Genomic DNA, 24,807 nt, shown 5'->3' with positions numbered 1-24,807 from the left:
AGTCCCAATTTCCCAATTTATCCCCACCCCCATCCTCCGGTAACCGTAAGTAGTTTTAAAAGGCAAAATTTGAGTAATTCATCAAAGTAGATTATGCTTAATCCCACATAAGAATGGTAATTCCAGTTTGTACCCACCTCGTTCATTCATATTTAGATCATCACATTTGTAGATATAGAAAATAAAGTTGTATACCTAACCTAGGATGGCTTCCTGGATATCTCATAAGGAAACAAGATCTGATCTCTCAAAGCAACTGAACACACTTGGAAGTGGCCCTACCTGTCTTTAAATTGTGCATCATCAATTCCTTTCCTACGAAGCAGATCTTGTGGCCCATAGGGTGTGTCTTTGCATTTAGAGTCTGTGTCACAGAGTAGGGTTTGCAGCAATGGGAAGAAGCCAGTACTAGGAAGGTTTCGAGGTGCAAGGTAACCTAAAAGTTAAAAACAAACAAACAAACAATAATTAGATCACTATGATGTTTGCCTGGGAAGGGAAAGGAGTGCAGTAACTGTTTTGTGAAATTATCTTCTGGATTATGACTGTTTGGGTCCCCCATGTATCAGAAGACTTTAAAATGCTCGTTGCCCCACAAATTTCTCTTCCTGGGATTTATTCTAAGGAAATAGCTGCAAGAATGTTTGCCAGAGTGTTTTAAAAATAAATCACAGTGTACCCATATAATAAAACACAAGGCAGCCAATAAAAATGCTGTCAAATAATATGGAAAATATTTGTAATATATTGCTTATTAAAAAGAGTAGATCAGAAAACAGTATGACCAGAATAGCCATAATTATAAAAAATATATATAAATATATGTAGTATATTAAAAAATCTGGAGTGGGACTTCCCTGGTAGTCCAGTGGTTAAGACTCCACGCTTCCACTGCAGGGGTCATGGGTTCGAGCCCTTGTCAGGGGACTAAAATCCTACATGTCGCATGGCATGGCCAAGTAAACAATAAATAAATTTAAAAAATAAAAATAAAAAATCTGGAGGAATTTTTTTCCTTGGTGGTTATTTCACATGACTTTACTTTCATTTGACTGTATATTAACTATTTTCTCCCACAATGTACATGTCTTCTTTTGTAATCAAAGTCATTATAAATGCAGCCAATCTTCCAAATACAGGAAATATTTTTGGTGTCCTCAAAATTTAACATACTAGATAAATTAATTATCCTGTACACACAACATTTTCTTCCTATTTAAAAACCAATAATAATGGTGTGAATTAATATGCAGATTTTCCCCAATATTAAAGCCACAAGTATTGTAACAGTTAATGGTTTTGTAACCTTTATTTTAACGTTTGCTTTGTAAAATATGATGATGGCATACACGTGACTCAAGATGAAAGACAAGCTGTGAATTACAAATCTTTTCACAATTAGGTTTGATACTAAAACACTAGCTTCCTCCCTTTGGGGAATACAGAGACAATGAACTTTCAAAAAAGGCAGGTTTACCTCCCGGGAGCCTGTGCAGCCCGCCACTGCCAGGGTCCGGTGATCCAGGGACAACTTCCCCGGGAGAACGCATGGCGCGCCGCAGGCTGGTGCAACGTCATGCCGGCCTCTGCCGCCGCAGGCTCGCCCTGCATCTGTACCCCTCCCTCCCCGCGAACTGAGTGAGCCAAAGCCCCTGAATCAGCTGCTCCTTAAACCCCGTCCTGTCTGAGCGAAGAACAGACGCCCTCAGGCGACCTACACGCAGAGGCGGGGCCAAATCCAAAGCTGAACCCCAGGAGCTGTGCGAACAAAGAAGAGAAAGGGAAATCTCTCCCAGCAGCCTCAGGAGCAGCGGATTAAATCTCCACAATCAACTTGATGTACCCTGCATCTGTGGAATACCTGAAGAGACAACGAATCAGCCCAAATTGAGGAGGTGGACTTTGGGAGCAACGATATATATATTTTTTTCCCTTTTTCTCTTTCTGTGAGTGTGTATGTGTATGTTTCTGGGTGTGATTTTGTCTGTATAGCTTTGCTTTTACCATTTGTCCTAGGGTAATGTCTGTCCGTTTTATGTTTTTTGGGTTTTTTAAAGTAGTTTTTAGCACTTGTTATCATTGGTGGATTTGTTTTTTGATTTGGGTGCTCTCTTTTTCTTTTTTTTTTATTACTTTTTAAAAATTTTTAAAAATAATTTTTTATTTTTTATCTTAATAACTTTATCTTCATTCTTTCTTTCTTTTTTTCCTCCCTTTTATTCTGATCTGTGTGGATGACAGGCTCTTGGTGCTCCAGCCAGGCGTCACGGCTGTGTCACTGAGGTGGGAGAGCCAAGTTCAGGACACTCGTCCACAAGAGACCTCCCGATTCCACGTAATATCAAATGGTGAAAATCTCCCAGAGATCTCCATCTCAACGCCGAAACCCAGCTCCACTCAACGACCAGCAACCTACAGTACTGGACACCCTTTGCCAAACAACTAGCAAGACAGGAACACAAAACCACCCATTAGCAGACAGGCTGCCTAAAATCATAATAAGGCCACAGACACCCCAAAACACACCACCAGACGTGGACCTGCCCACCAGAAAGACAAGATCCAGCCTCATCCACCAGAACACAGGCACTAGTCCCCTCTACCAGGAAGCCTACACAACTCACTGAACCAACCTTAGCCACTGGGGGCAGACACCAAAAACAATGGGAACTACGAACCTGCAGGCTGCAAAAAGGAGACTCCAAACACAGTAAGTTAAGCAAAATGAGAAGACAGAGAAATACGCAGCAGATGAAGGAGCAAGATAAAAACCCACCAGACCTAACAAATGAAGAGGAAATAGGCAGTCTACTTGAAAAAGAATTCAGAATAATGATAGTAAAGATGATCCAAAATCTTGGAAATAGAATGGAGAAAATAGAAGAAACGTTTAACATGGACCTAGAAGAACTAAAGAGCAAACAAACAGTGATGAACAACAAAATAAATGAAATTACAAATTCTCTAGACGGGATCAACAGCAGAATAACTGAGGCAGAAGAACGGATAAGTCACCTGGAAGATAAAATAGTGGAAATAACTACTGCAGAGCAGAATAAAGAAAAAAGAATGAAAAGAATTGAGGACAGTCTCAGAGACCTCTGGGACAACATTAAACACACCAACATTTGAATTATAGGGGTCCCAGAAGAAGAAGAGAAAAAGAAAGGGACTGAGAAAATATTTGAAGAGATTATAGTTGAAAATTTCCCTAATATGGGAAAGGAAATGGTTAAGTCCAGGCAGCACAGAGAGTCCCGTACAGGATAAATCCAAGGAGAAACACACCAAGACACATATTAATCAAACTATCAAAAATTAAATATAGAGAAAAAATATTAAAAGCAGCAAGGGAAAAACAACAAATAACATAAAAGGGAATCCCCATAAGGCTAACAGCTGATCTTTCAGCAGAAACTCAGCAAGCCAGAAGGGAGTGGCAGGACATTTTTAAGGTGATGAAGGGGAAAAACCTATAATCAAGATTACTCTACCCAGCAAGGATCTCATTCAGATTTGACAGAGAAATTAAAACCTTTACAGACAAGCAAAAGCTAAGAGAATTCAGCACCACCAAACCACCTTTACAACAAATGCTAAAGGAATTTCTCTAGGCAGGAAACACAAGAGAAGGAAAAGACCTACAATAACAAACCCCAAACAATTAAGAAAATGGTAATAGGAACACACATATCAATAATTACCTTAAATGTAAATGGATTAAATGCTCCAACCAAAAGACATAGACTGGATGAATGGATACAAAAACAAGACCCATATATATGTTGTCTACAAGAGACCCACTTTAGACCTAGGGACACATACAGACCGAAAGTGAGGGGATGGAAAAAGATATTCCATGTAAATGGAAATCAAAAGAAAGCTGGAGTAGCAATTCTCATATCAGACAAAATAGACTTTAAAACAAAGACTATTACAAGAGACAAAGAAGGATACTACATAATGATCAAGGGATCAATCCAAGAAGAAGATATAACAATTGTAAATATTTATGCACCCAACATAGGAGCACCTCAATACATAAGGCAAATGCTAACAGCCATAAAAGGGGAAATCGACAGTAACACAATCATAGTAGGGGACTTTTACACCCCACTTTCACCAAGGGACAGATCATCCAAAATGAAAATAAATAAGGAAACACAAGCTTTAAATGATATATTAAACAAGATGCACTTAATTGATATTTATAGGACATTCCAGCCAAAAACAACAGAATACACTTTCTTCTCAAGTGCTCATGGAACATTCTCCAGGATAGATCATATCTTGGGTCACAAATCAAGCCGGGGTAAGTTTAAGAAAACAGAAATCATATCAAGTATCTTTTCCGAAAACAACGCTATGAGACTAGATATCAATTACAGGGAAAAATCTATAAAAAATACAAACACTAAACAATACACTACTTAATAACCAAGAGATCACTGAAGAAATCAAAGAGGAAATAAAAAAATACCTAGAGACAAATGACAATGAAAACATGACGAGCCAAAACCTATGGGATGCAGCAAAAGCAGTTCTAAGAGGGAAGTTTATAGCAATACAATCCTACCTTAAGAAACAAGAAATACCTCAAAAAACAACCTAACCTTACACCTAAAGCAATTAGAGAAAGAAGAACAAAAACACCCCAAAGTTAGCAGAAGGAAAGAAATCATAAAGATCAGATCAGAAATAAGTGAAAAACAAATGAAGGAAACTATAGCAAAGATCAATAAAACTAAAAGCTGGTTCTTTGAAAAGATAAACAAAAATTGATAAACCATTAGCCAGACTCATCAAGAAAAAAAGGGAGAAGACTCAAATCAATAGAATTAGAAATGAAAAGGGAGAAGTAACAATTGACACTGCAGAAATACAAAGGATCATGAGAGATTACTGCAAGCAACTATATGCCAATAAAATGGATAACCTGGAAGAAATGGGCACATTCTTAGAATTGCACAACCTTCAGACACTGAACCAGGAAGAAATAGAAAATATGAACAGACCAATCACAAGCACTAAAGTTGAAACTGTGATTAAAAATCTTCCAACAAACAAAAACCCAGGACCAGATGGCTTCACAGGCGAATTCTATCAAACATTTAGAGAAGAGCTAACACCTATCCTTCTCAAACTCTTCCAAACTATAGCAGAGGGAGGAACACTCCCAAACTCATTCTGAGAGGCCACCATCACCCTGATACCAAAACCAGACAAAGATGTCACAAAAAAAGAAAACTACAGGCCAATATCACTGATGAACATAGATGCAGAAGTCCTCAACAAAATACCAGCAAACAGAATCCAACAGCACATTAAAAGGATCATACACCATGATCAAGTGGGGTTTATCCCAGGAATGCAAGGATTCTTCAATATACGCAAATCAATCAATGTGATACACCATATTAACAAATTGAAGGAGAAAAACCATATGATCATCTCAACAGATGCAGAGAAAGCTTTTGACAAAATTCAACACCCATTTATGATAAAAAACCCTCAAGAAAGTAGGCATAGAGGGAACTTACCTCAACATAATAAATGCCATATATGACAAACCCACAGCCAACATCGTCCTCAATGGTGAAAAACTGAAACCATTTCCACTAAGATCAGGAACAAGACAAGGTTGCCCACTCTCACCACTATTATTCAACATAGTTTTGGAAGTTTTAGCCACAGCAATCAGAGAAGAAAAAGAAATAAAAGGAATCCAAATCGGAAAAGAAGGAGTAAAGCTGTCACTGTTTGCAGATGACATGATACTATACGTAGAGAATCCTAAAGATGCTACCAGAAAACTACTAGAGCTAATCAAGGAATTTGGTAAAGAAGCAGAATACAAAATTAATGCACAGAAATCTCTTGCATTCCTATATCCTAATGATGAAAAATCTGAAAGTGAAATTAAGAAAACACTCCCATTTACCACTGCAACAAAAAGAATAAAATACCTAGGAAGAAACCTACTTAAGGAGACAAAAGAGCTGTATGCAGAAAATTATAAGACAGTGATGAAAGAAATTAAAGATGATACAAACAGATGGAGAGATATACCATGTTCTTGGATTCGAAGAATCAACATTGTGAAAATGACTCTACTAACCAAAGCAATCTACAGATTCAATGCAATCCCTATCAAACTACCACTGGCATTTTTCACAGAACTAGAACAAAAAAATTTCACAATTTGTATGGAAACACAAAAGATCCCGAATAGCCAAAGCAGTCTTGAGAAAGAAAAACGGAGCTGGAGGAATCAGGCTCCCTGACTTCAGACTATACTACAAAGCTACAGTAATCAAGACAGTATGCTACTGGCACAAAAACAGAAATATAGATCAATGGAACAGGATAGAAAGCCCAGAGATAAACCCACACACATATGGTCACCTTCTCTTTGATAAAGGAGGCAAGCATATACAGTGGAGAAAAGACAGCCTCTTCAATAAGTGGTGCTGGGAAAACTGGACAGGTACATGTAAAAGTATGAAATTAGAACACTCCCTAACACCATACACAAAAATAAACTCAAAATGGATTAGAGACCTAAATGTAAGATTGGACACTATTAAACTCTTAGAGGAAAACATAGGCAGAACACTCTATGACATAAATGAGAGCAAGATCCTTTTTGATGCACCTCCTAGAGAAATGGAAATAAAAACAAAAATAAATGGGACCTAATGAAACTTAAAAGCTTTTGCACAGCAAAGGAAACCATAAACAAGACCAAAAGACAACCCTCAGAATGGGAGAAAATATTTGCCAATGAAGCAACTGACAAAGGATTAATCTCCAAAATTTACAAGCAGCTCATGCAGCTCAGTATCAAAAAAACAAACAACCGAACCCCAATATGGGCAGAAGTCCTAAATAGACATTTCTCCAAAGAAGATATACAGATTGTCAACAAACACATGAAAGAATGCTCAACATCATTAATCATTAGAGAAATGCAAATCAAAACTACAATGAGATATCATCTCACACCGGTCAGAACGGCCATCATCGAAAAATCTACAAACCATAAATGCTGGAGAGGGTGTGGAGAAAAGGGAACCCTCTTGCACTGTTGGTGAGAATGTAAACTGATACAGCCACTATGGAGAACAGTATGGAGGTTCCTTAAAAAACTAAAAATAGAACTACCATACGACCCAGCAATCCCACTACTGGGCATATACCCTGAGAAAACTATAATTCAAAAAGAGTCATGTACCACAATGTTCACTGCAGCTCTATTTACAATAGGCAGGACATGGAAGCACCCTAAGTGTCCATCGACAGATGAATGGATAAAGAAGATGTGGCACATATACACAGTGGAATATTACTCAGCCATAAAAAGAAACGAAATTGAGTTATTTGTAGTGAGGTGGATGGACCTAGAGTCTGTCATACAGAGTGAAGTAAGTCAGAAAGAGAAAAACAAATACCGTATGCTAACACATATATATGGAATCTAAAAAACAACAAAGAAAATGGTCTTGAAGAACCTAGGGGCAAGACGGGAATAAACATGCAGACCTACTAGAGAATGGACTTGAGGATACGGGGAGGGGGAAGGGTAAGCTGGGACAAAGTGAGACAGTGGCATGGACATATATACACTATCAAATGTAAAACAGATATCTAGTGGGAAGCAGCTGCATAGCACAGGGAGATCAGCTCGGTGCTTTGCGACCACCTAGAGGGGTGGGATAGGGAGGGTGGGAGGGAGGGAGATGCAAGAGGGAAGAGATATGGGGATATATGTATATGTATAACTGATTCACTTTGTTATAAAGCAGAAACTAACACACCATTGTAAAGCAATTATACTCCAATAAAGATGTTAAAAACATAAAATAAAATAATAAATAAATAAATAAAAATAAAAAATTAAATTAAATTTAAACGGCAGGTTTAGAAAAAATGAGGGTAATTCCAAACCAAAGACTGCAGAGTAAAACCTTAACTTCCTCATGAATCTGTTAAAAAGATTGTCGGTACAGATATGTTTTTATTATAAAAAGAAAGAAGAAAAAAATAGTAAGAGCAACATGGCTAAGTATGCACTATTAGTAGAATGAAGAATAAATAGAAATTTAATCTAAGTAACTGAAATGCAGATCTACATAAAAAAATAAAATTGAAAATAAAAAGGAAGGGATAATAGGAAAGTTGGCCAGAAAAAAAGTAAAGAGAAAAAAAAAAATGAAATAGAGAGAAAGATTGGAAGATGCTATACTGTTGACTTTGAAGATTGAGGAGAGAGCCAAAAGCCAAGGAAAATGGGCAACCTCTAGAAGCCAGAAAACAGATCCTCCTAGAGCCTCCGGAAGAAATGCAGCCCTGCCAACACCTTAATTTTTAACTCACTAAGACTAAATTTTGGGCTTCTGAACTCCAGAATCATAAATTAATAAGTTGGTGTTGTTTTTAAGTCACAAAGTTTGTGGTAATCTGTTACAGCAGCTGTAGTTGTCAAAACTAACATATATGATAACACCAGTATGAATTAAAGTTTCGAAAATTCAAAAGAAATTGGAAAGACCTTAAATCCATCAGACTATTCACTACTACCTTCTAAGAAGCTTCTTTTTCTGAACCCAGAAAGACCCGTGTCTCTCCTAATATTAAACAAGTGAAAATTGCAGTGAATCTTCAATGTTTTCACTGTGGCGCAGTTCCTTGAACAAGCTCAGAGCAGCAAATTACCTGTTAGCATTTCACATCACCCCTCTATAACAAAATTCTGCCACAGTGACCTGCATACAGCAAGACCTTTATAGTTCTGCAGTGGAATTTCACCATTAATGGTAGGTCACCCTTTTACACAGATTCCACCTGGATCCACTAACTCAGGGTGTGGGTCTGCAAGTGGGCTTCTTCCTAGTCCATCTCAAACACTTGCAGGGGGTCGTTTGAATGGAAGGCAGATAGAAACAGATGACCCCTTTGCTCTATACCACTCATCAAGCTGATGGCGTGACTAGGCCAGTGCTGAAAACAATGGCAGCTCAGGAGAAGCCATATCGTAACAGGAAGGAAGGAAAAGAAGGGAAAATATGCCACGGGAAGAAAGTCTAGGAAGAGGTGGCACATTACATCCAGTTTTACTTACTCTGGCACTAATTACAATTTGAAAATTATTAAAGAAAAATTTGAAAGAATTTAAACCCACAACATTCTTTGCTATGGTTAACAACAGATATGCTTATTTTACAGGAAAATTCATCAAGGAATTTCTTTAGAAATAAGATCCCATGGTGTTTAAAAAGTATACAGTCCACGTTTTGCAGTTTTTTTGATAACTGATATTAAATTTGTTACAATGGGTTCATGAAAAAGAGGAACTGGTTGCGGTATGTACAAGTTTAAGTTAACACAGCATCATGCAGAATATGAACTGTCTGCATTATTTATTTTACCATCACTTTTTAACCAAGAACCATACATCATTAAAATAAGAAAGCAACAACAATAACACTGACTTATCAAGCATCTACTGTATTCCATGTATGTCATTCATCCTTCTTTGATATCCACAGTATACTTTCTCATGCACATCAACTTGTCACAAAATCTGGAAATCCTCTAGAACTAACAAGTCAGAATGAAATAGATTTAAACTGTATTGTAGCTTTCTTGTGAAAAAAAATGAAATTTTCAATCTTCTGCCCATCTTAGCTATGTGTACAAGGAAGTAACTACTCAGAGCAATGGTGGAATCCAACCATCCATCACATGTTTTGAAGAGCTGCTACTTCTAAACTGAACTCATTCTACTCTGAAGGTGTCTCTGGCACTTTCAGGCTCCAAAATTATGTCTGTCTTTATATTCCTAAATGCTAGGATGCTGGAAAAAGAGTCACATTTCTCTATCCTTCATAGAACTTCTGTGCAGCGAGCATGGAGCATGCAAAGTTAAAGCTAATAATTGGTGGCCCATGTTCACAGCCAGAGCACAGATTTAAGGATACATGTAGAGGAAGATGATAAATGTGCAAACTATGGCACCACTTGTAGGTGAAAAACCAGATCTCAGGGTCTTGGGATGGAGTGTGAGGCAGAATAAAGTCCTTGGTATCACGAGTCCCCAAAATCTCTCACTCAGGACAACATTCATACCCATCTCCAGGAAGAAAGCTATTGAAGAACTTGCCATTTCGCAGGGAAACTGGAGCCCCAAGACTCCAGCAGAGTCTGGGAGTGAGGTGGGGTGGGTAGTAAGCAAAATTTCAAGCCACTTATGCCAGGCATCGGCAGTGAGGTGGGAAGAGGGTAGAGTCCCGTAAGATGGATGCAGTCAACATTATTGACACAGTCCAGTAACACTGACAGAGTCCAACGGTATTCCAGGGAGTGGATTCAAACCAAACTATAAAACATTTTTAGTAGTAAACCACCACTTAACTAAGCTTTTAACTAAATCAAATTTAGTTTTCATCATTTTAAGAATGAAACTGGCATTATAAAAAGATCCAGTTTAAGAATTTTCAATAAGATACTTTGTAAAGAATTATGATATCAACCTATACCTCTGTGTTTACCTAGAAGGGGGATCAAGTTTGATTTTCCTTTCCCTTTCTGCACGAATGTCCTATTCAGTACAACATTAGGGTGACATGACATAAAAATGACAGCAGTAGCTCTCAAAGTGCAGTGCCTGGCTAAACAGCACCAGCGTCACCTGGAAACTTATTAGAAATGAAAATGTGAGATCTACTTCGTAAAAAACTTTGGGGATGGGGTTCAGTAATCTTTATTTTAACAAGCCCTCCAGGTAATTCTGATGCACACTGAAGTTTGAGAACAACGGGATTAGACTGCAAACTTTTCCATACGAGTTAGATAGTAAATATTTTATGGTGTGGGCCATACTGTCTCCATCACAATTACCCAACCCTGCCACTGTAGCATGAAAGCAGCCATAGACAATGTGTACATCAATGGGCCTGCTTGTATTCCAATAAAACTTAATTTATAAAAAAGGCAATGGACTGGATTTGGTCCACAGGCTGTAGTTTGCTGACCCCCAGGAAGATAACCTCTTACACATGTCCCTCTCCCTCTCCTGCCTCATTCATTTCTTGTTTTCACCTGACCTCCATCCTTCTTTTCCTTTTCCCTTATCTCATCTAATCTACTTACTATTCTCTCTTCTCTATTTCTTAATCTTCTGTTCTTTCCTTTCCACTTGCCACCTTCTTCTTTCCATTTCTTCTCTTCTCTCCTCCTCCTGCCGCTCCCCTTTCTCTCACCTACCTCTCTATCTCATTACTCATTGATATAGCCAAGAAGGCACATTTCTCCCAATGTCCTCTCTTATTCTTTTTTTTCTTTTTCACCACTACAGAAGGATTTTTGCCCACTTCCATAATAAATTCAGGAGCTTTTTGCTCATTGGCACTATCTACAGAAGTACTATTTTCTACTCACTGTATTTTTAAAGAAAGAAATGTCACAGTCTTTTTGGTAATGAAGCCACTTCCATTTGACATCATTAGGCTCAGAAAGCATTCTGTAGGCTCCCTTGGTGACATCTGTAAATATTATAATAATGGTAGAATTGGAGAACTTCCACTGTGTTTCTTTGTGTTTTTCTCGAAGCAGGTCAGAACCCAACCTAGGTGGTATTTTTGTGTTTCCAGGTGAAAGGAATTTGTTCTTTACCCTAGTGAAGAGATGAATGATAAATCTTGGAAGAAAATTCTGACTTTTTAAAATATGGAGTTATTCATATGGAGTTATTCATTTGAGGAGTTATATTTTTCTTAACTTTTTGGACATAGGGTCGGGTCACACTTGCAGAAAAAGTATCAGGCCTTCTAATCAGGCAAATGATAAGTCGCCTTGTGAAACACCATGGCAAGAATCTGTCACCATGACAAGCACACAAAATGAGACAAGTATATCTGGAAACATTACCTGCAAACAATCAGATAACAATCAGATAATGAATAAAGAAAATATGGGAAAGGAAATGAATCTCAGAAGTATACCTGTAATAATTTATTAAAGTAAGTCCTTTTATTCTTCTAATTTTTGAGCAAATTTCCTTCTCAACTACATTTTTAAAGAGATAATTAAAATTATGAATGACATAAACCTTACCTTTCAAATTATCATGAACCACAGGACTGTCCTTGTTCTAGTACAAATGCACTTTCCATTTGGAAGATCAGGCTGTTCCCTGAGGAGAGCTGTCTTGTTCCCCTGCCCATCGCGAGGTAAAATCAAATACACTAGCTCTTCCTGACTTCACTCCCTCTGAAAAGCGGCTTTTTTTTTAACCTTGGTAGCCCAGAGAGACCTTAGCTTAGGATTAAATACTGATATGACTGTGAATCTTCAGATAGAGACATTAGCTCAATAAACCTGCACTTTCTGAGAGACTAAAGAATAAGCTATTTGAAAGAAAGAAAAATTCTTACATATTTTTTAGCACAATGCTTGACACACTGTAAGCAATAATTAATTATATTAATAAATGAATCAATGAAGAGATGAAACCCTAAGGGTTACAGTGAGACAGCATGATTTAGGATTTTAACATAATATACATCTTTATCTTTATTATTTGTAAGACAAAGTTTCAAATTTTATCCCCAAATTATAGTAAGTTCAATGGATAACAATGGATATAGTAAGTTCAATGGATAATAAGTACAAAGGATAACATTGCATTATATTCATGTTCCTTATAAAAGTGGAGAGATTGATATTGATGAATGAAATCAATAACATTTATCATTACAGGCTCTTTAGTTCTTGGTTTCTCTGAAAACCTAGCTAGTACACACTGAAAAACATCAACCACTGAGTTTATTATCCACAAAGTGAATCCATCCATCATCTATTCAATAAATATTTACTGAACAGATACTGTGTGTCTGTGGTGCTAAGTAAGGTTCATTCTTCTATTAAATTTTCTTTCATTTAAACATTTTTAAAATGTAACTCTGGGTTATTAGTGTGTGTGTGTGTGTGTGTATCTGTGTGTGACTGTGTTTGAGAGAGATAAGGCAAGTGAGTGCCTGCTTTCAAAGCTCATCATACTTTTATTAAACAAAATGCATATAGAAGTCATTTGTTTTCATGAATCGTCAGAAATTTTATGTATAAAATATAATTTAAAATAAATAGTAAAACGTTGGCTTAAAAAAACTTCATATTTTGAGAGAATTAAACAATTATCATTTCATGTGAACCCCATGACAGTCCTATAGGATAGGCAGGGCAAGTGTACACCTATTTTGCAGATAACCGCAGAAAGATCAAACAATTTGCTCAAGGTTACATGAAAAGCAAAATGCCAGGGATGGATCTAGAACAACACGATATATGACAATAATGAAAATAACATTTTTTTCAGCTAAGTTTCAGTATATCTTGGAGTGAACAGACTGAGAATTTGAAAAACAGGTACCACCTCTGGTTTTGCTGTTGATTCACTGAATCCCCAGGGGTAAATTAACCTCTTTATATCTCTATTTCCACATCTAGCTAATTGAGGATAATGGGCCTTGCCACCTCACAGGGCAACAAGAGAGATTAACTAAAGCTTCTCTAACATGCTTTAGCCCTTGTGTAAGGGCTAAAGTGAAACTGGGTATACATGGTATGACTGTGCTGATTGGTCATATCAAAATTGAAGCATTGAAGAGGAAAGGCCACACAGAATCATGAGTTACCATTGCTCACCAGACTGCTGTTGCAACATCTGTCTAATTCACATGCAGTGGCTGGGGCTCTGCTGCTCTATGTGGTCTCCCATCTCTGTGCCTTAAACCAATGAATGGCTAGGATGATTGCATGACGTGTTTCTCTCCCTAGTAATGCATAATGTGTACCAGTATCAACTGGTGTAGTGCTTCAGTTACTGCGTGCTCAGTGGGTGTGGTGCCAGGACACATTCTTCCTCATTCTCCCCAGGCAAGTCTTGCTTCATAGCATAGGTGCTTTTCCAAGTTCAAACCCATTGGCAAAATGTAGACAGTTTCTGGCAGTGAGGTCTGAGGCACAATGACTGCTCCTTAAAGCGGTGGGTAAGGAGGTACTGTATACTCAAAAGGTTGGCATCTGTATATGTTTAATGGCTAGAGCCACAGAGAACAAGAACAAACTTTGGGTCATTGAGATGGTGTTTTTTTTAACATCTTTATTGGAGTATAATTGCTTTACAATGGTGTGTTAGTTTCTGCTGTATAACAAAGTGAATCAGCTATACATATACATATATCCCCATATCTCTTCCCTCTTGCATCTCCCTCCCTCCCACCCTCCCTATCCCACCCCTCTAGGTGGTCACAAAGTACAGAGCTGATCTCCCTGTGCTATGCGGTTGCTTCCCACTAGCTATCTATTTTACATTTGGTAGTGTATATATGTCCATGCCACTCTCTCACCCTGTCACATCTTACCCCTCCCCCTCCCCATATCCTCAAGTCCATTCTCTAGTAAGTCTGTGTCTTTATTCCCATCTTGCCACTAGGTTCTTCATGACCTTTTTTTTTTTTTTCCTTAGATTCCATATATATGTGTTAGCATACTGTATTTGTTTTTCTCTTTCTGACTTACTTCACTCTGTATGACAGACTCTAACTCCATCCACCTCACTATGAATAACTCAATTTCGTTTCTTTTTATGGCTGAGTAATATTCCATTGTGTATATGTGCCACATCTTCTTTATCCATTCATCCGATGATGGACACTTAGGTTGCTTCCATGTCCTGGCTATTGTAAATAGAGCTGCAGTGAACATTTTGGTACATGACTCTGTTTGAATTATGGTTTTCTCAGGGTATATGCCCAGTAGTGGGATTGCTGGGTCATATGTGGTAGTTCTATTTTTAGTTTTTTAAGGAACCTCCATACTGTTCTCCATAGTGGCTGTATCAATTTACATTCGCACCAACAGTGCAAGAGGGTTCCCTTTTCTCCACACCCTCTCCAGCATTTATGGTTTGTAGATTTTTCGATGATGGCCGTTCTGACCGGTGTGAGATGATATCTCATTGTAGTTTTGATTTGCATTTCTCTAATGATTAATGATGTTGAGCATTCTTTCATGTGTTTGTTGGCAATCTGTATATCTTCTTTGGAGAAATGTCTATTTAGGTCTTCTGCCCATTTTTGGATTGGGTTGTTTGTTTTTTTGTTATTGAGCTGCATGAGCTGCTTGTAAATTTTGGAGATCAATCCTTTGTCAGTTGCTTCATTTGCAAATATTTTCTCCCATTCTGAGGGTTGTCTTTTGGTCTTGTTTATGGTTTCCTTTGCTGTGCAAAAGCTTTTAAGTTTCATTAGGTCCCATTTGTTTATTTGTGTTCTTATTTCCATTTCTCTGGGAGGTGGGTCAAAAAGGATCTTGCTGTGATTTATGTCATAGAGTGTTCTGCCTATGTTTTCCTCTAAGAGTTTGATAGTGTCTGGCCTTACATTTAGCTACCACTGGCATTTTTCACAGAACTAGAACAAAAAATTTCACAATTTGTATGGAAACACAAAAGATCCCGAATAGCCAAAGCAATCTTGAGAACAAAAAATGGAGCTGGAGGAATCAGGCTCCCTGACTTCAGACTATACTACAAAGCTACAGTAATCAAGACAGTATGCTACTGGCACAAAAACAGAAATATAGATCAATGGAACAGGATAGAAAGCCCAGAGATAAACCCACACACATATGGTCACCTTCTCTTTGATAAAGGAGGCAAGCATATACAGTGGAGAAAAGACAGCCTCTTCAACAAGTGGTGCTGGGAAAACTGGACAGGTACATGTAAAAGTATGAAATTAGAACACTCCCTAACACCATACACAAAAATAAACTCGAGATGGTGTTCTTCATGCTGGGATCCTTCCCACATCTCCCACATCGCTTGGAGTTGCTTCCAAGTATCACAGTCAACAGATTTTGAAAGGTGCAAAGAGTGTCCCTGTGGGGATAATTTTGGGCTCTGGCTATGACACTGCAGGTGTGAGAGGAAGTGGGGAAAGATTCTTGCCTGCTTTATGTCTTTGGCTTATTACTATTATTATTTTTTAAAATTTTATTTATTTTTGGCTGCGTTGGGTCTTCGTTGCTGCACACGGGCTTTCTCTAGTTGGGATGAGTGGGGGCTACTCTTTGTTGCAGTGCACGGGCTTCTCATTGTGGTGGCTTCTCTTGTTGTGGAGCACGGGCTCTAGGCTCCCGGGTTTCAGTAGTTGCAGCACGCTGGCTCAGTAGTTGTAGCTCGCAGGCTTTAGAGAGCAGGCTCAGTAGTTGTGGTGCACAGGCTTAGTTGTTCTGCGGCACGTGGGATCTTCCCAGACCAAGGATCGGACCCGTGTCCCCTGCACTGGCAGGCTGCACCACCAGGGAAGTCCCCTATTATTTTTTTTTTTAACATCTTTATTGGAGTATAATTGCTTTACAATGGTGTGTTAGTTTGTGCTTTATGACAAAGTGAATCAGCTATACATATACATATATCCCCATATCTCCTCCCTCTTGCGTCTACCTCCTACACTATTTTTTAAGATAGGAGGGTGAGGCAGTTTGGACTTGGGACATTGCTATCTCTTTGGATGTTATCTCTTTGATCCTAAAAGTACACACTTGAATCGATGGTCACCCCAAACGGCTCCATAATCCACCTGACTAAGTTTCCGGAACGGATTGTGCTGCTCTCCTTTCTGAATATTAAGGAGACCCTGCTGGGTGATGAGTTCCAAAGGGTATGGTCCAATCTATTCAAATTGTAAACAAAATGGTTTGATTCAAGGCTAGGAGACATAACAGGAACACACACATGCTAGGTAATAATCTGCCACATGGACTGAATCTGGAGAAATTCAAAAGCAGGAATCTCCACTAATACTATTCAAAATATTCCCACTTGGCAAAGAATGTTGAGTTCTACAGCTCATCTTGGGGTCTGTTCATCCTGTTAGACAGGATCTAACGGTAACCAATATTTTGCTTTTCTGAAGCTTGTTTTTTAGGAAGAGATATTCACAATTGCATTTTAAAAATCTCCCTGCCATGGCCATTCAGAAACAGAATCTTGGCAACTGTTTTATTTCCTTCTAAATTAAAGTTAAAAGAAAAATGAATCCTACATCCTCATTTCCTTGCAGGACATTCTTCCTATAAAACTTATTTTCCGAATTCTCCTTGGATGTGGCTGACCAGGAGAGGGCCCTCTGGCCTCGGGGCAGGGCTAAAGTGAAACTGGGTATACATGGTATGACTGTGCTGATTGGTCATATCAAAAAGACCTGGTACCGGTGGGTTGAGAGCCACTGTGCTGAGCCCCATCCATTGCAGCCCCTCCTCTGATACAATTCCCCCTCCCACAGATCCAGCAATATCAGTTAACATGTAGCAAAAAGAGGGAGTACTCTGGAGGAGTGATACTTCCTCCAGTGCCACCACATCTGTTCTGATTTGTGCAAGAAGTGCTATGCTAATTGTTAACTACATTGCGTATCAACCGGGTATTTAAGTAGTTAACTCACAAAGCCTGCACTGGGAGAGTGAACTGAGGAATTAATTCCTCTCCCATTACGGAGGGTCTCCAATGTGATGTTGGGGATTGGGGGAGTGGGTAGTGGGGGGAATATCAGGACCTCCATAAACCAGACTCTGGGGCCAAATGAGTTTAGGAAACTAAATTCTATCTCCTGTTCTGGGAAAGCCAGAATATATTTGCATATTAAAGACTCTGAGAAGTTTTTTAGTAAAAAACCTGAATAACTTTGGTTGATTCCACATTTCCACATATGTGAACACAGAATTTTTTTCCTTTCTTCTTCTTCCTGTTTCTTAAGGTAGCACTGGATCATATCCTGAGAATCAATATCCCACGGGGCACACTTTGGGAAACAGTGCCTTAACCCATTGTCTCATGTATTCCCAACTGAAAAGGGACCTGGAACTGGTAAGATTCCTCCCCGCAACCCCTTCCAGGAGGGAACTTTTTAATAAGAAAATATCTTGGCTTTGAGTCTTATTGTACTAAAACTTACTTGTAAGCATTCTCTTCACTAAGTTGGCTTAGATATAGTAATTCAGCAAGCACCTTAGCGTTTATTTATGGGAGTCCATTACAACTGTGGGAGTCCTTCAGCAAAACCTAAGCCATTGCTTGGAGAAGGGAATTTAATTCCAGAAGGATTTGGGGAGGTTTTTAAAAGTACACACTCTGGGACTTCCTTGGTGGCACAGTGGTTAAGAATTCGCCTGCCAATGCAGGGGACACGGGTTCGAACCCTGGTCCGGGAAGATCCCACGTGCCGCGGAGCAACTAAGCCCGCGCGCCACAACTACTGAGCTTGCGCTCTAGAGTCCACGAGCCACAAACACTGAAGCCCACGTGCCACAACTACTGAAGCCCACGCGCCCAGAGCCCGTGCTCTGCAACAAGAGACGCCACCGCAATGAGAAGGCCATGCAACGCAACGAAGAGTAGCCCCCACTCGCCGCAACTAGAGAAAGCCCGCGCGCAGCAACGAAGATCCAATGCAGCCATAAATTAAAAAAAAAAAAAAAAAGTATCCTTTCTAATCCTAGCTTTGCAAATGATTTATTACGTAACCATGACCTCTACAATGAGTCATTTCCTCACCTATGCAGGAAAACTAAATCTGGACTACCCATGCATCATAACTATTACAAGTAGAAGAATCTCCTATAAAAGGAGATTAGCCATGTTGAAGTATTAAGCACTTAATATAAGATGAAAATTATGTTTGAAAATTAAAATGTGATCTCAGTAACCCATTAAGAGTTATGATATGGAGAAAAGAATTTCAGTAGTCATCCCTATAGAGGTATGTTACTATTTTTTCTCATTCAGAAATCTGATTCAGTTATGATCACAGAGAATTTTGTGCATTACGGTATAAGAATAAAAGTCAGTGAAATACATTGCTAGGATCATTGTATAGAAAATAATAGGTCCTATAAAGGCAAAAGCTTAGTAACTTCTCTGATTCAACAAATGCTCTACTCGCTTGGGAAGAACAGGGTCTGGTTCCGGATCTGATCACTCCTCAACAGCTTGTGTAATATTTAGATCTCGGGTATTCATATTACATCGATTTACAAATGATTGGTGTGACAACCTGCCAGCGGAAAATGTGTGTCACAACCTCTTCTTTCAAGCAGGGCCGCTGACAAGTAGCAGCCTCATCTTCTTGTCAAACTTGACCTTCTCCTAAGCCAACGATTCTCTTACCAAGACTCCTGCCAGTCAGAAAGAGACAATTTAAGTGACCTGTGGCTCGCTTTGTAACCCACAACATATTTACTGGCCTTCCTCCTCCCTCTCTGTAGACTTTTCATCAAAGCCACTGTCTCATTAGGAAAAAATAATGAGAGAAAAATTCCCCAGTGGCATTTTCTTAAGTTGTAGAGTCAAAAAAATATTAATATAGCAATTAGCATTTCCTATTTTTTCTAAGAAAAAAGTTTCTTTCTGAAAAGAACATACCTCAGAAAAATACAATCGAAATCATGAAATTCCATTTTACACCTATCAGGCCAAAGTTTAAAAAGTCTGACAATACCAAGTATTGGAGAGGATATGCAGCAGTGGGAACTCCCATCCCACGGTGGGGAAAAATAAATTAGTAAAGCTACACTGGGGAAAGCATTTGGCCACATTCAACAAAGTTTAAAATATGCATAGTTCTAGGTATATATGCTAGACCACATGTGCACACGCGCACACAGAGACATATAAAAGAATATCCTTCACAATACCATTGGAAATAAATTAAAGAACTGAGATCATCAAGGACCACGGATAAATAGACTGTGATGTATCTATGCATGGAGTACATGATCAAAATGAATGCACCAAAGTTGCATAAATCAACAGAAGTAAACATATAAAATACAATGCTGAGCAAAACATAATGTCCAGCTTGAAAAGTATGATGTTAAAGGATGCTAGAGTGGGGTACCATTTATATAATGTTTAAAAATCCTGTGGTCAAAAGGTACAGACTTCCAGTTATAAGATAAACAAGTCCTAGGAATGTAATATATAGCATGGAGACTATAGTTAAGAATATTCTATTGTACATCTGAAAGTTTCCAAGTGAGTAGATCTTAAAAGTCCTCATCACAAGAAGAACAATCTGTAACCATGTGAGGCAATGGATGTTAACTAAACTTCTTGTGGTGATCATTTTACAATATATACATATTGTATCACTATGTTGTATACCTGAAACTAATATATTATTACATGTCAATTATATCTCAAAAACACTGGGAAAAAACACTTACGGTTATGCCCGGAGACATATAAAATAAAGGTTCAGGCTGCAGTGTTCATAACAGAAGAAGAAGAAGAAAAAGAACCACTTAATATACTAGCAAGGAAATTAGCAGAAGACACACTTCTGCAAAGAATCATAGAACTGTCCCTGATTCCTGACAATGCCCAATACAGAGCAAAGCTCTGCTTCCTAGGACCTGCCTCAATTATCACCCAAAGTCTAAGTCCTACAATAACGCCCTCTCACTGAGACCCCCCACAGTGTGTGCACTCCTCATGTTGTGCACTCTCCCTATTTCCAAGGAGTAATAGACTCAACCTTTCCAACAACAACAAAATTAAATGAAGTCCAGAAATCACGAAATTTTTTTTTAAAAAGCAGCAAAGTAATATTATGTAATGTAGTCAGGTATATAAATATGTAGTAAAAAATATAATACAAGTATGGGAATGTTATACCCTGAATTAATGATAATGGTTTCCTTTAGGAAGGGAAAGAGGGAGGCAGGAAGGAAGGGAGAGAAACCGATCTGGGAGGTTTACACAGGGGCCTCAAAGGTACATTAATGTTTGATTTCTTTTAAACAACAACCAAAAAATTCTGAAAAATATGACATAAAAATGTTAGGGTTTGATAAAGTTAGGAAGTGGATATGTGAATGTCTGTGGAACTTTTATGCTTGCCAGTGTGTTTGAAATGCTTCACACTTTTCTTTTTAATGATAATATGCTGGAATTACATTAGCGTTTAACTAGGAGGTTTTAGTTACTGAAGTACCAGAGAAAACTCATTATAATGCAATCTTACCCACAAGCCAGTTTCAGAATAGCTCTATAGCAATGCTCTTTTGAGTTGATAAATGCCATCCACTTTTTGCAAATGTTATGAGTAACTCATTGACCTAGGTTTTTTTGCCCACTGTCCTCCTTGCCCTGTTTATTATGATACTAGTTGGAAATCTCTCTTCCTGAGAGGCATGGCTAATTCAGAACTCATTAAATGCATGACTCTAAACTGTTCATTACATATTACCTCCATCTTCTCTCCATTGAGCATCATCTGCTATTGTGTTTACTCCATTACCGAGCTTAATTAAGTCCTTCAAGAGTTTCTTATAATCCTCCAAACATAAGTTTGGCAAATATGTACCATTTGTTTGCATTGCTTCTGAATTATTAATAAATATGTTTTAAAATTGTTTCTAGGTTTCTAAAAGTCATCTCACTCTTCAAACTGATTGCCATGCTCTCTCTTTACGATTTTGCTTACCTCAACTGCTTTTTGGAACTGTCCTGGGATCTAACCTTTTACCTACTATTAAGCTATACCTCAACTTATTTAAAGGACCCTACACTCTGAGTCTTGTGAGAGGATCACAACAGAGCGCCAACCACTGGCTTTCCTAACTGCAAATATTCAGTTAATTTTCAAGGAATTGTAGCAGGTTAGAAAGACATAATTTATTAAAACCATACCAAGTGAGCTGCTTGGGAAGTCATTTCTTTTTCTTGCTAAAGGAAAAATTTGCTCACACCTAATGTGAATTCCTCCCAGGATCTCTCTCCTCACATTTTAAAAACAGGTTAGCCATTAGCCAGCTGGCGGCTGTTTGAAGATAGTCTCACAATTAATGGTAAATGATACAATGTTATTAGTGGGTCAATTTCATTCTGCAGTCTCTTCAGATTTTTTAAAATGATAACCAAGTTAAGCAATGCCATTTCAATTCCCCAGACTCCTACAGCTTTCACTACCACTCAGGTCGGTGGTCTCCACCATCATGCAGACAAGAGTAATGCAAGATCATGAAGCATGGTGTTTAGCCTGGACTGTCTGAAAGAGAATTGATCTAATAGACTCCTTTGACTTTACCACATGGATGCTATCATGTAATTCCTGTTACTCTTTTAAATTGTGGGAAATTTTGTCTTTAAATCCCTTCTGAAGTTTATGCAGCCCCAGATGATAAGTTTCTTCTTTGTTGTCCATTCTTGGGTAATATTGTTCTAATATGTGTTTCTACATCAGCAATGCAACATCGTTACTCATTCAATCAATCTGCAAGTGGCCATCAAACACCTTGTATGTACATAATGTGGAAATGTTACTGGTGGACAAGAGAACTATAACTGTCTCCACCCTTAGGGACACTAATGAGAGACAGGAAAAAAACAAGAGAGTTCATCATGTTAGCAAAACAAACTCTGGTCACCCCCATCTTTATTTTTGACCTTTAATACCTGAGAATTATATCCAATTAACTCAATAAGCTCCAGGCAATTATCCCTCTTTTTCTATCTTGGAATTGCCCTTCCAGGATTAGATTTCTCTGAGGCAACAATGAAATTAAATCCTTCCCATAAATCCAATAATCAAAATAAATTGGGATGCGAGTCAGTACATGAACTAGTTGAGTAGCACAGTGCATTTTGTTTCTTCCTCCTGCCCCTTTTTATGTATATTTAGTGAACTTTGTAGCATCCCTTTGTGTGTCTGAGGCAAGCAGATGCTTTCACTGTCTTAGCCTAATGATGTGGAGAAAAACAGAAGGATGTGAAAAGTCTTCAAGTGCTTCATCTTCAGAGATAATAAATAATGAAAATTGCATTCCTCACACCATCCTCTCTTCCCAATTCAATTTCTGGAAAAGGTGAAAGAAGCATAATGCAGTGCTGTAACACACAAGAAAATCCTTCTGTAGACAGTGGTGGGTTTCTTTCCAGAAAAAGGTGACCAACTATATGCAACTGAAGAATTAGAACCCTAAATAAAGGTGAACTTTAAACGCTGGGCTGCTTTGACACACACTGCTTGCTTTATAATTCATCCAAGAGCTAATGTTTAAAAGTATACATTTAAGTGTATGTGTATATTTTGTTATATATTATATAGTATTTTGAAAATATGTTTGTGTGTTCACATGTACGTATACACACACAATACACATGTCTTTAGGAAAGCCCAAGAGAATGCAAGAGGGGACACTGAGGCAGGGGACAGAGGGGTGTTTAGGAAGAAGAGATTCAGAATGGAGTTTTGATCCTCTATGAAATCAGTAGAGGATCTTGAAGTTTCTAACACTTCAATGTCAGAAGTTTAAAAAGCCAATGTTAAAAAGCCCATGGATAATTTTTTGTCCTTATTGGAATTGTCCTTATTATGAGTGTTATACAAGTTGTGTAGACCTCAGATAAAGGTGAGAATCCCTCTTCACCGTAATATGTTTAAGTTAACATTTTAATGCCTTGTTTTCTGAGCAGCCTTCCTGCCTTCAGGATAAAGTCCAAACTTCAGCATTGAGTAAGACTCCTACCAACCTCCACCCTCTACTAACTTCCAACCACAGGATGTCTCTCCCACCAACTACGATGAATCATTTTCTTTATATTTTTCAATAAGACTTTATAGTTGTGCCATAGAGTTCACAGGAATATAGGCCCAGGGAAGTTAATATTCCTTGTTCAAGCACTTGCCTTCTTTCTCCTCACTGCACCCATCTTGACAGTCTTAAGGCTGAGCTGAGGGAAAAGAAGGATCAGTGGCCCGTGAAGAGTCAAGAAGAGGCTGGTGCATAAACACCAAGTCTTTGTGTTCCACACACAAGCCCCTTACTAACCACCAGTCTTCTTGCAGTTCTTAGAATACATATAACCTGTTATGTCTCCTTGAAGAGTTGGCTCAACAGGGTGTCTTTTTCAGTTACTATAATAATAACATATGTAACTATCTGTAACTCTAACTTGTTTTTTTATTATTAATTTTTATTGGAGTATGGTTGCTTTACAATGTTGTGTTAGCCTCCACTGTACAACAAAATGAATCAGCCATATACATACAGATATCCCCTCCCTTTTGGACTTCTCTCCCGTTTTGGTTACACAGTGCACTAGGTAGAGTTCCCTGTGCTATACAATATGTTCCCGTGCTCTTTAGCTTTAAAAGTACATTCACAAATAACATCACATTTGAGCCTCATTCACGTAACCATGGACGCTAAACATCATTTCCCATTTTATGGATTGGGAAATGAAAGCTCAGTGACATTTGTAAGTAAACAAAGTTGGAACTTTAAACTAAGAGCTGTGATTTCAAATCCCATACGCTTTCCTCCATATCATTTACATTGTGTGATCTGAAAGCTGATGGAAGTATAGAAGTCTCCCTCCCACCCCGCCCCTAATTAAATCTTCTTCCCTAACTTGGCATTGTGATAGGCATTTCCATATAGTCATGGCTCTCAAGAGATGTGTGCTTTTAAACCAGATGAATGGATTATGTTACTGAGGTGTCTGAGACATTGGGTATCTGACATATCCACAGGGATTACGGCCTGTTAGTCATTCACATGTAGAGTCACCTAGCAGAGAACAGGTGTCTGTGGCAACGAATAGTGGAAAGTCAAAGTCTGATGGAGGATGGAGGCTGGGAACTTTCCTGAGCAGGAGGCTGTCCCTAAACAGGACACCAGAATGAGAGGCCTGTGTTCAATACAAAAGTGTCAGAGAGGCTGGGATGACTCATGGGA

The 24,807-nt window shown here is 38.4% G+C and overlaps 1 protein-coding gene across 1 annotated transcript in view; it reads right to left on the bottom strand.

Annotated features, from left to right (window-relative positions):
* Window positions 1–24,807, bottom strand: part of ABCA12 (ATP binding cassette subfamily A member 12) — a 181,308-nt gene that overhangs the window by 122,420 nt on the left and 34,081 nt on the right. The window contains exon 3 of the mRNA XM_068543786.1: window positions 283–436. Coding sequence (XP_068399887.1) covers window positions 283–436 — 154 coding nt within the window. The remainder of the gene's footprint in view (window positions 1–282; window positions 437–24,807) is intronic.

This window comes from Eschrichtius robustus, chromosome 5, assembly GCF_028021215.1.
Source record: "Eschrichtius robustus isolate mEscRob2 chromosome 5, mEscRob2.pri, whole genome shotgun sequence".
Lineage (NCBI taxonomy): Eukaryota > Metazoa > Chordata > Mammalia > Artiodactyla > Eschrichtiidae > Eschrichtius > Eschrichtius robustus.
This window is presented reverse-complemented; position numbering and strand designations above follow the sequence as displayed.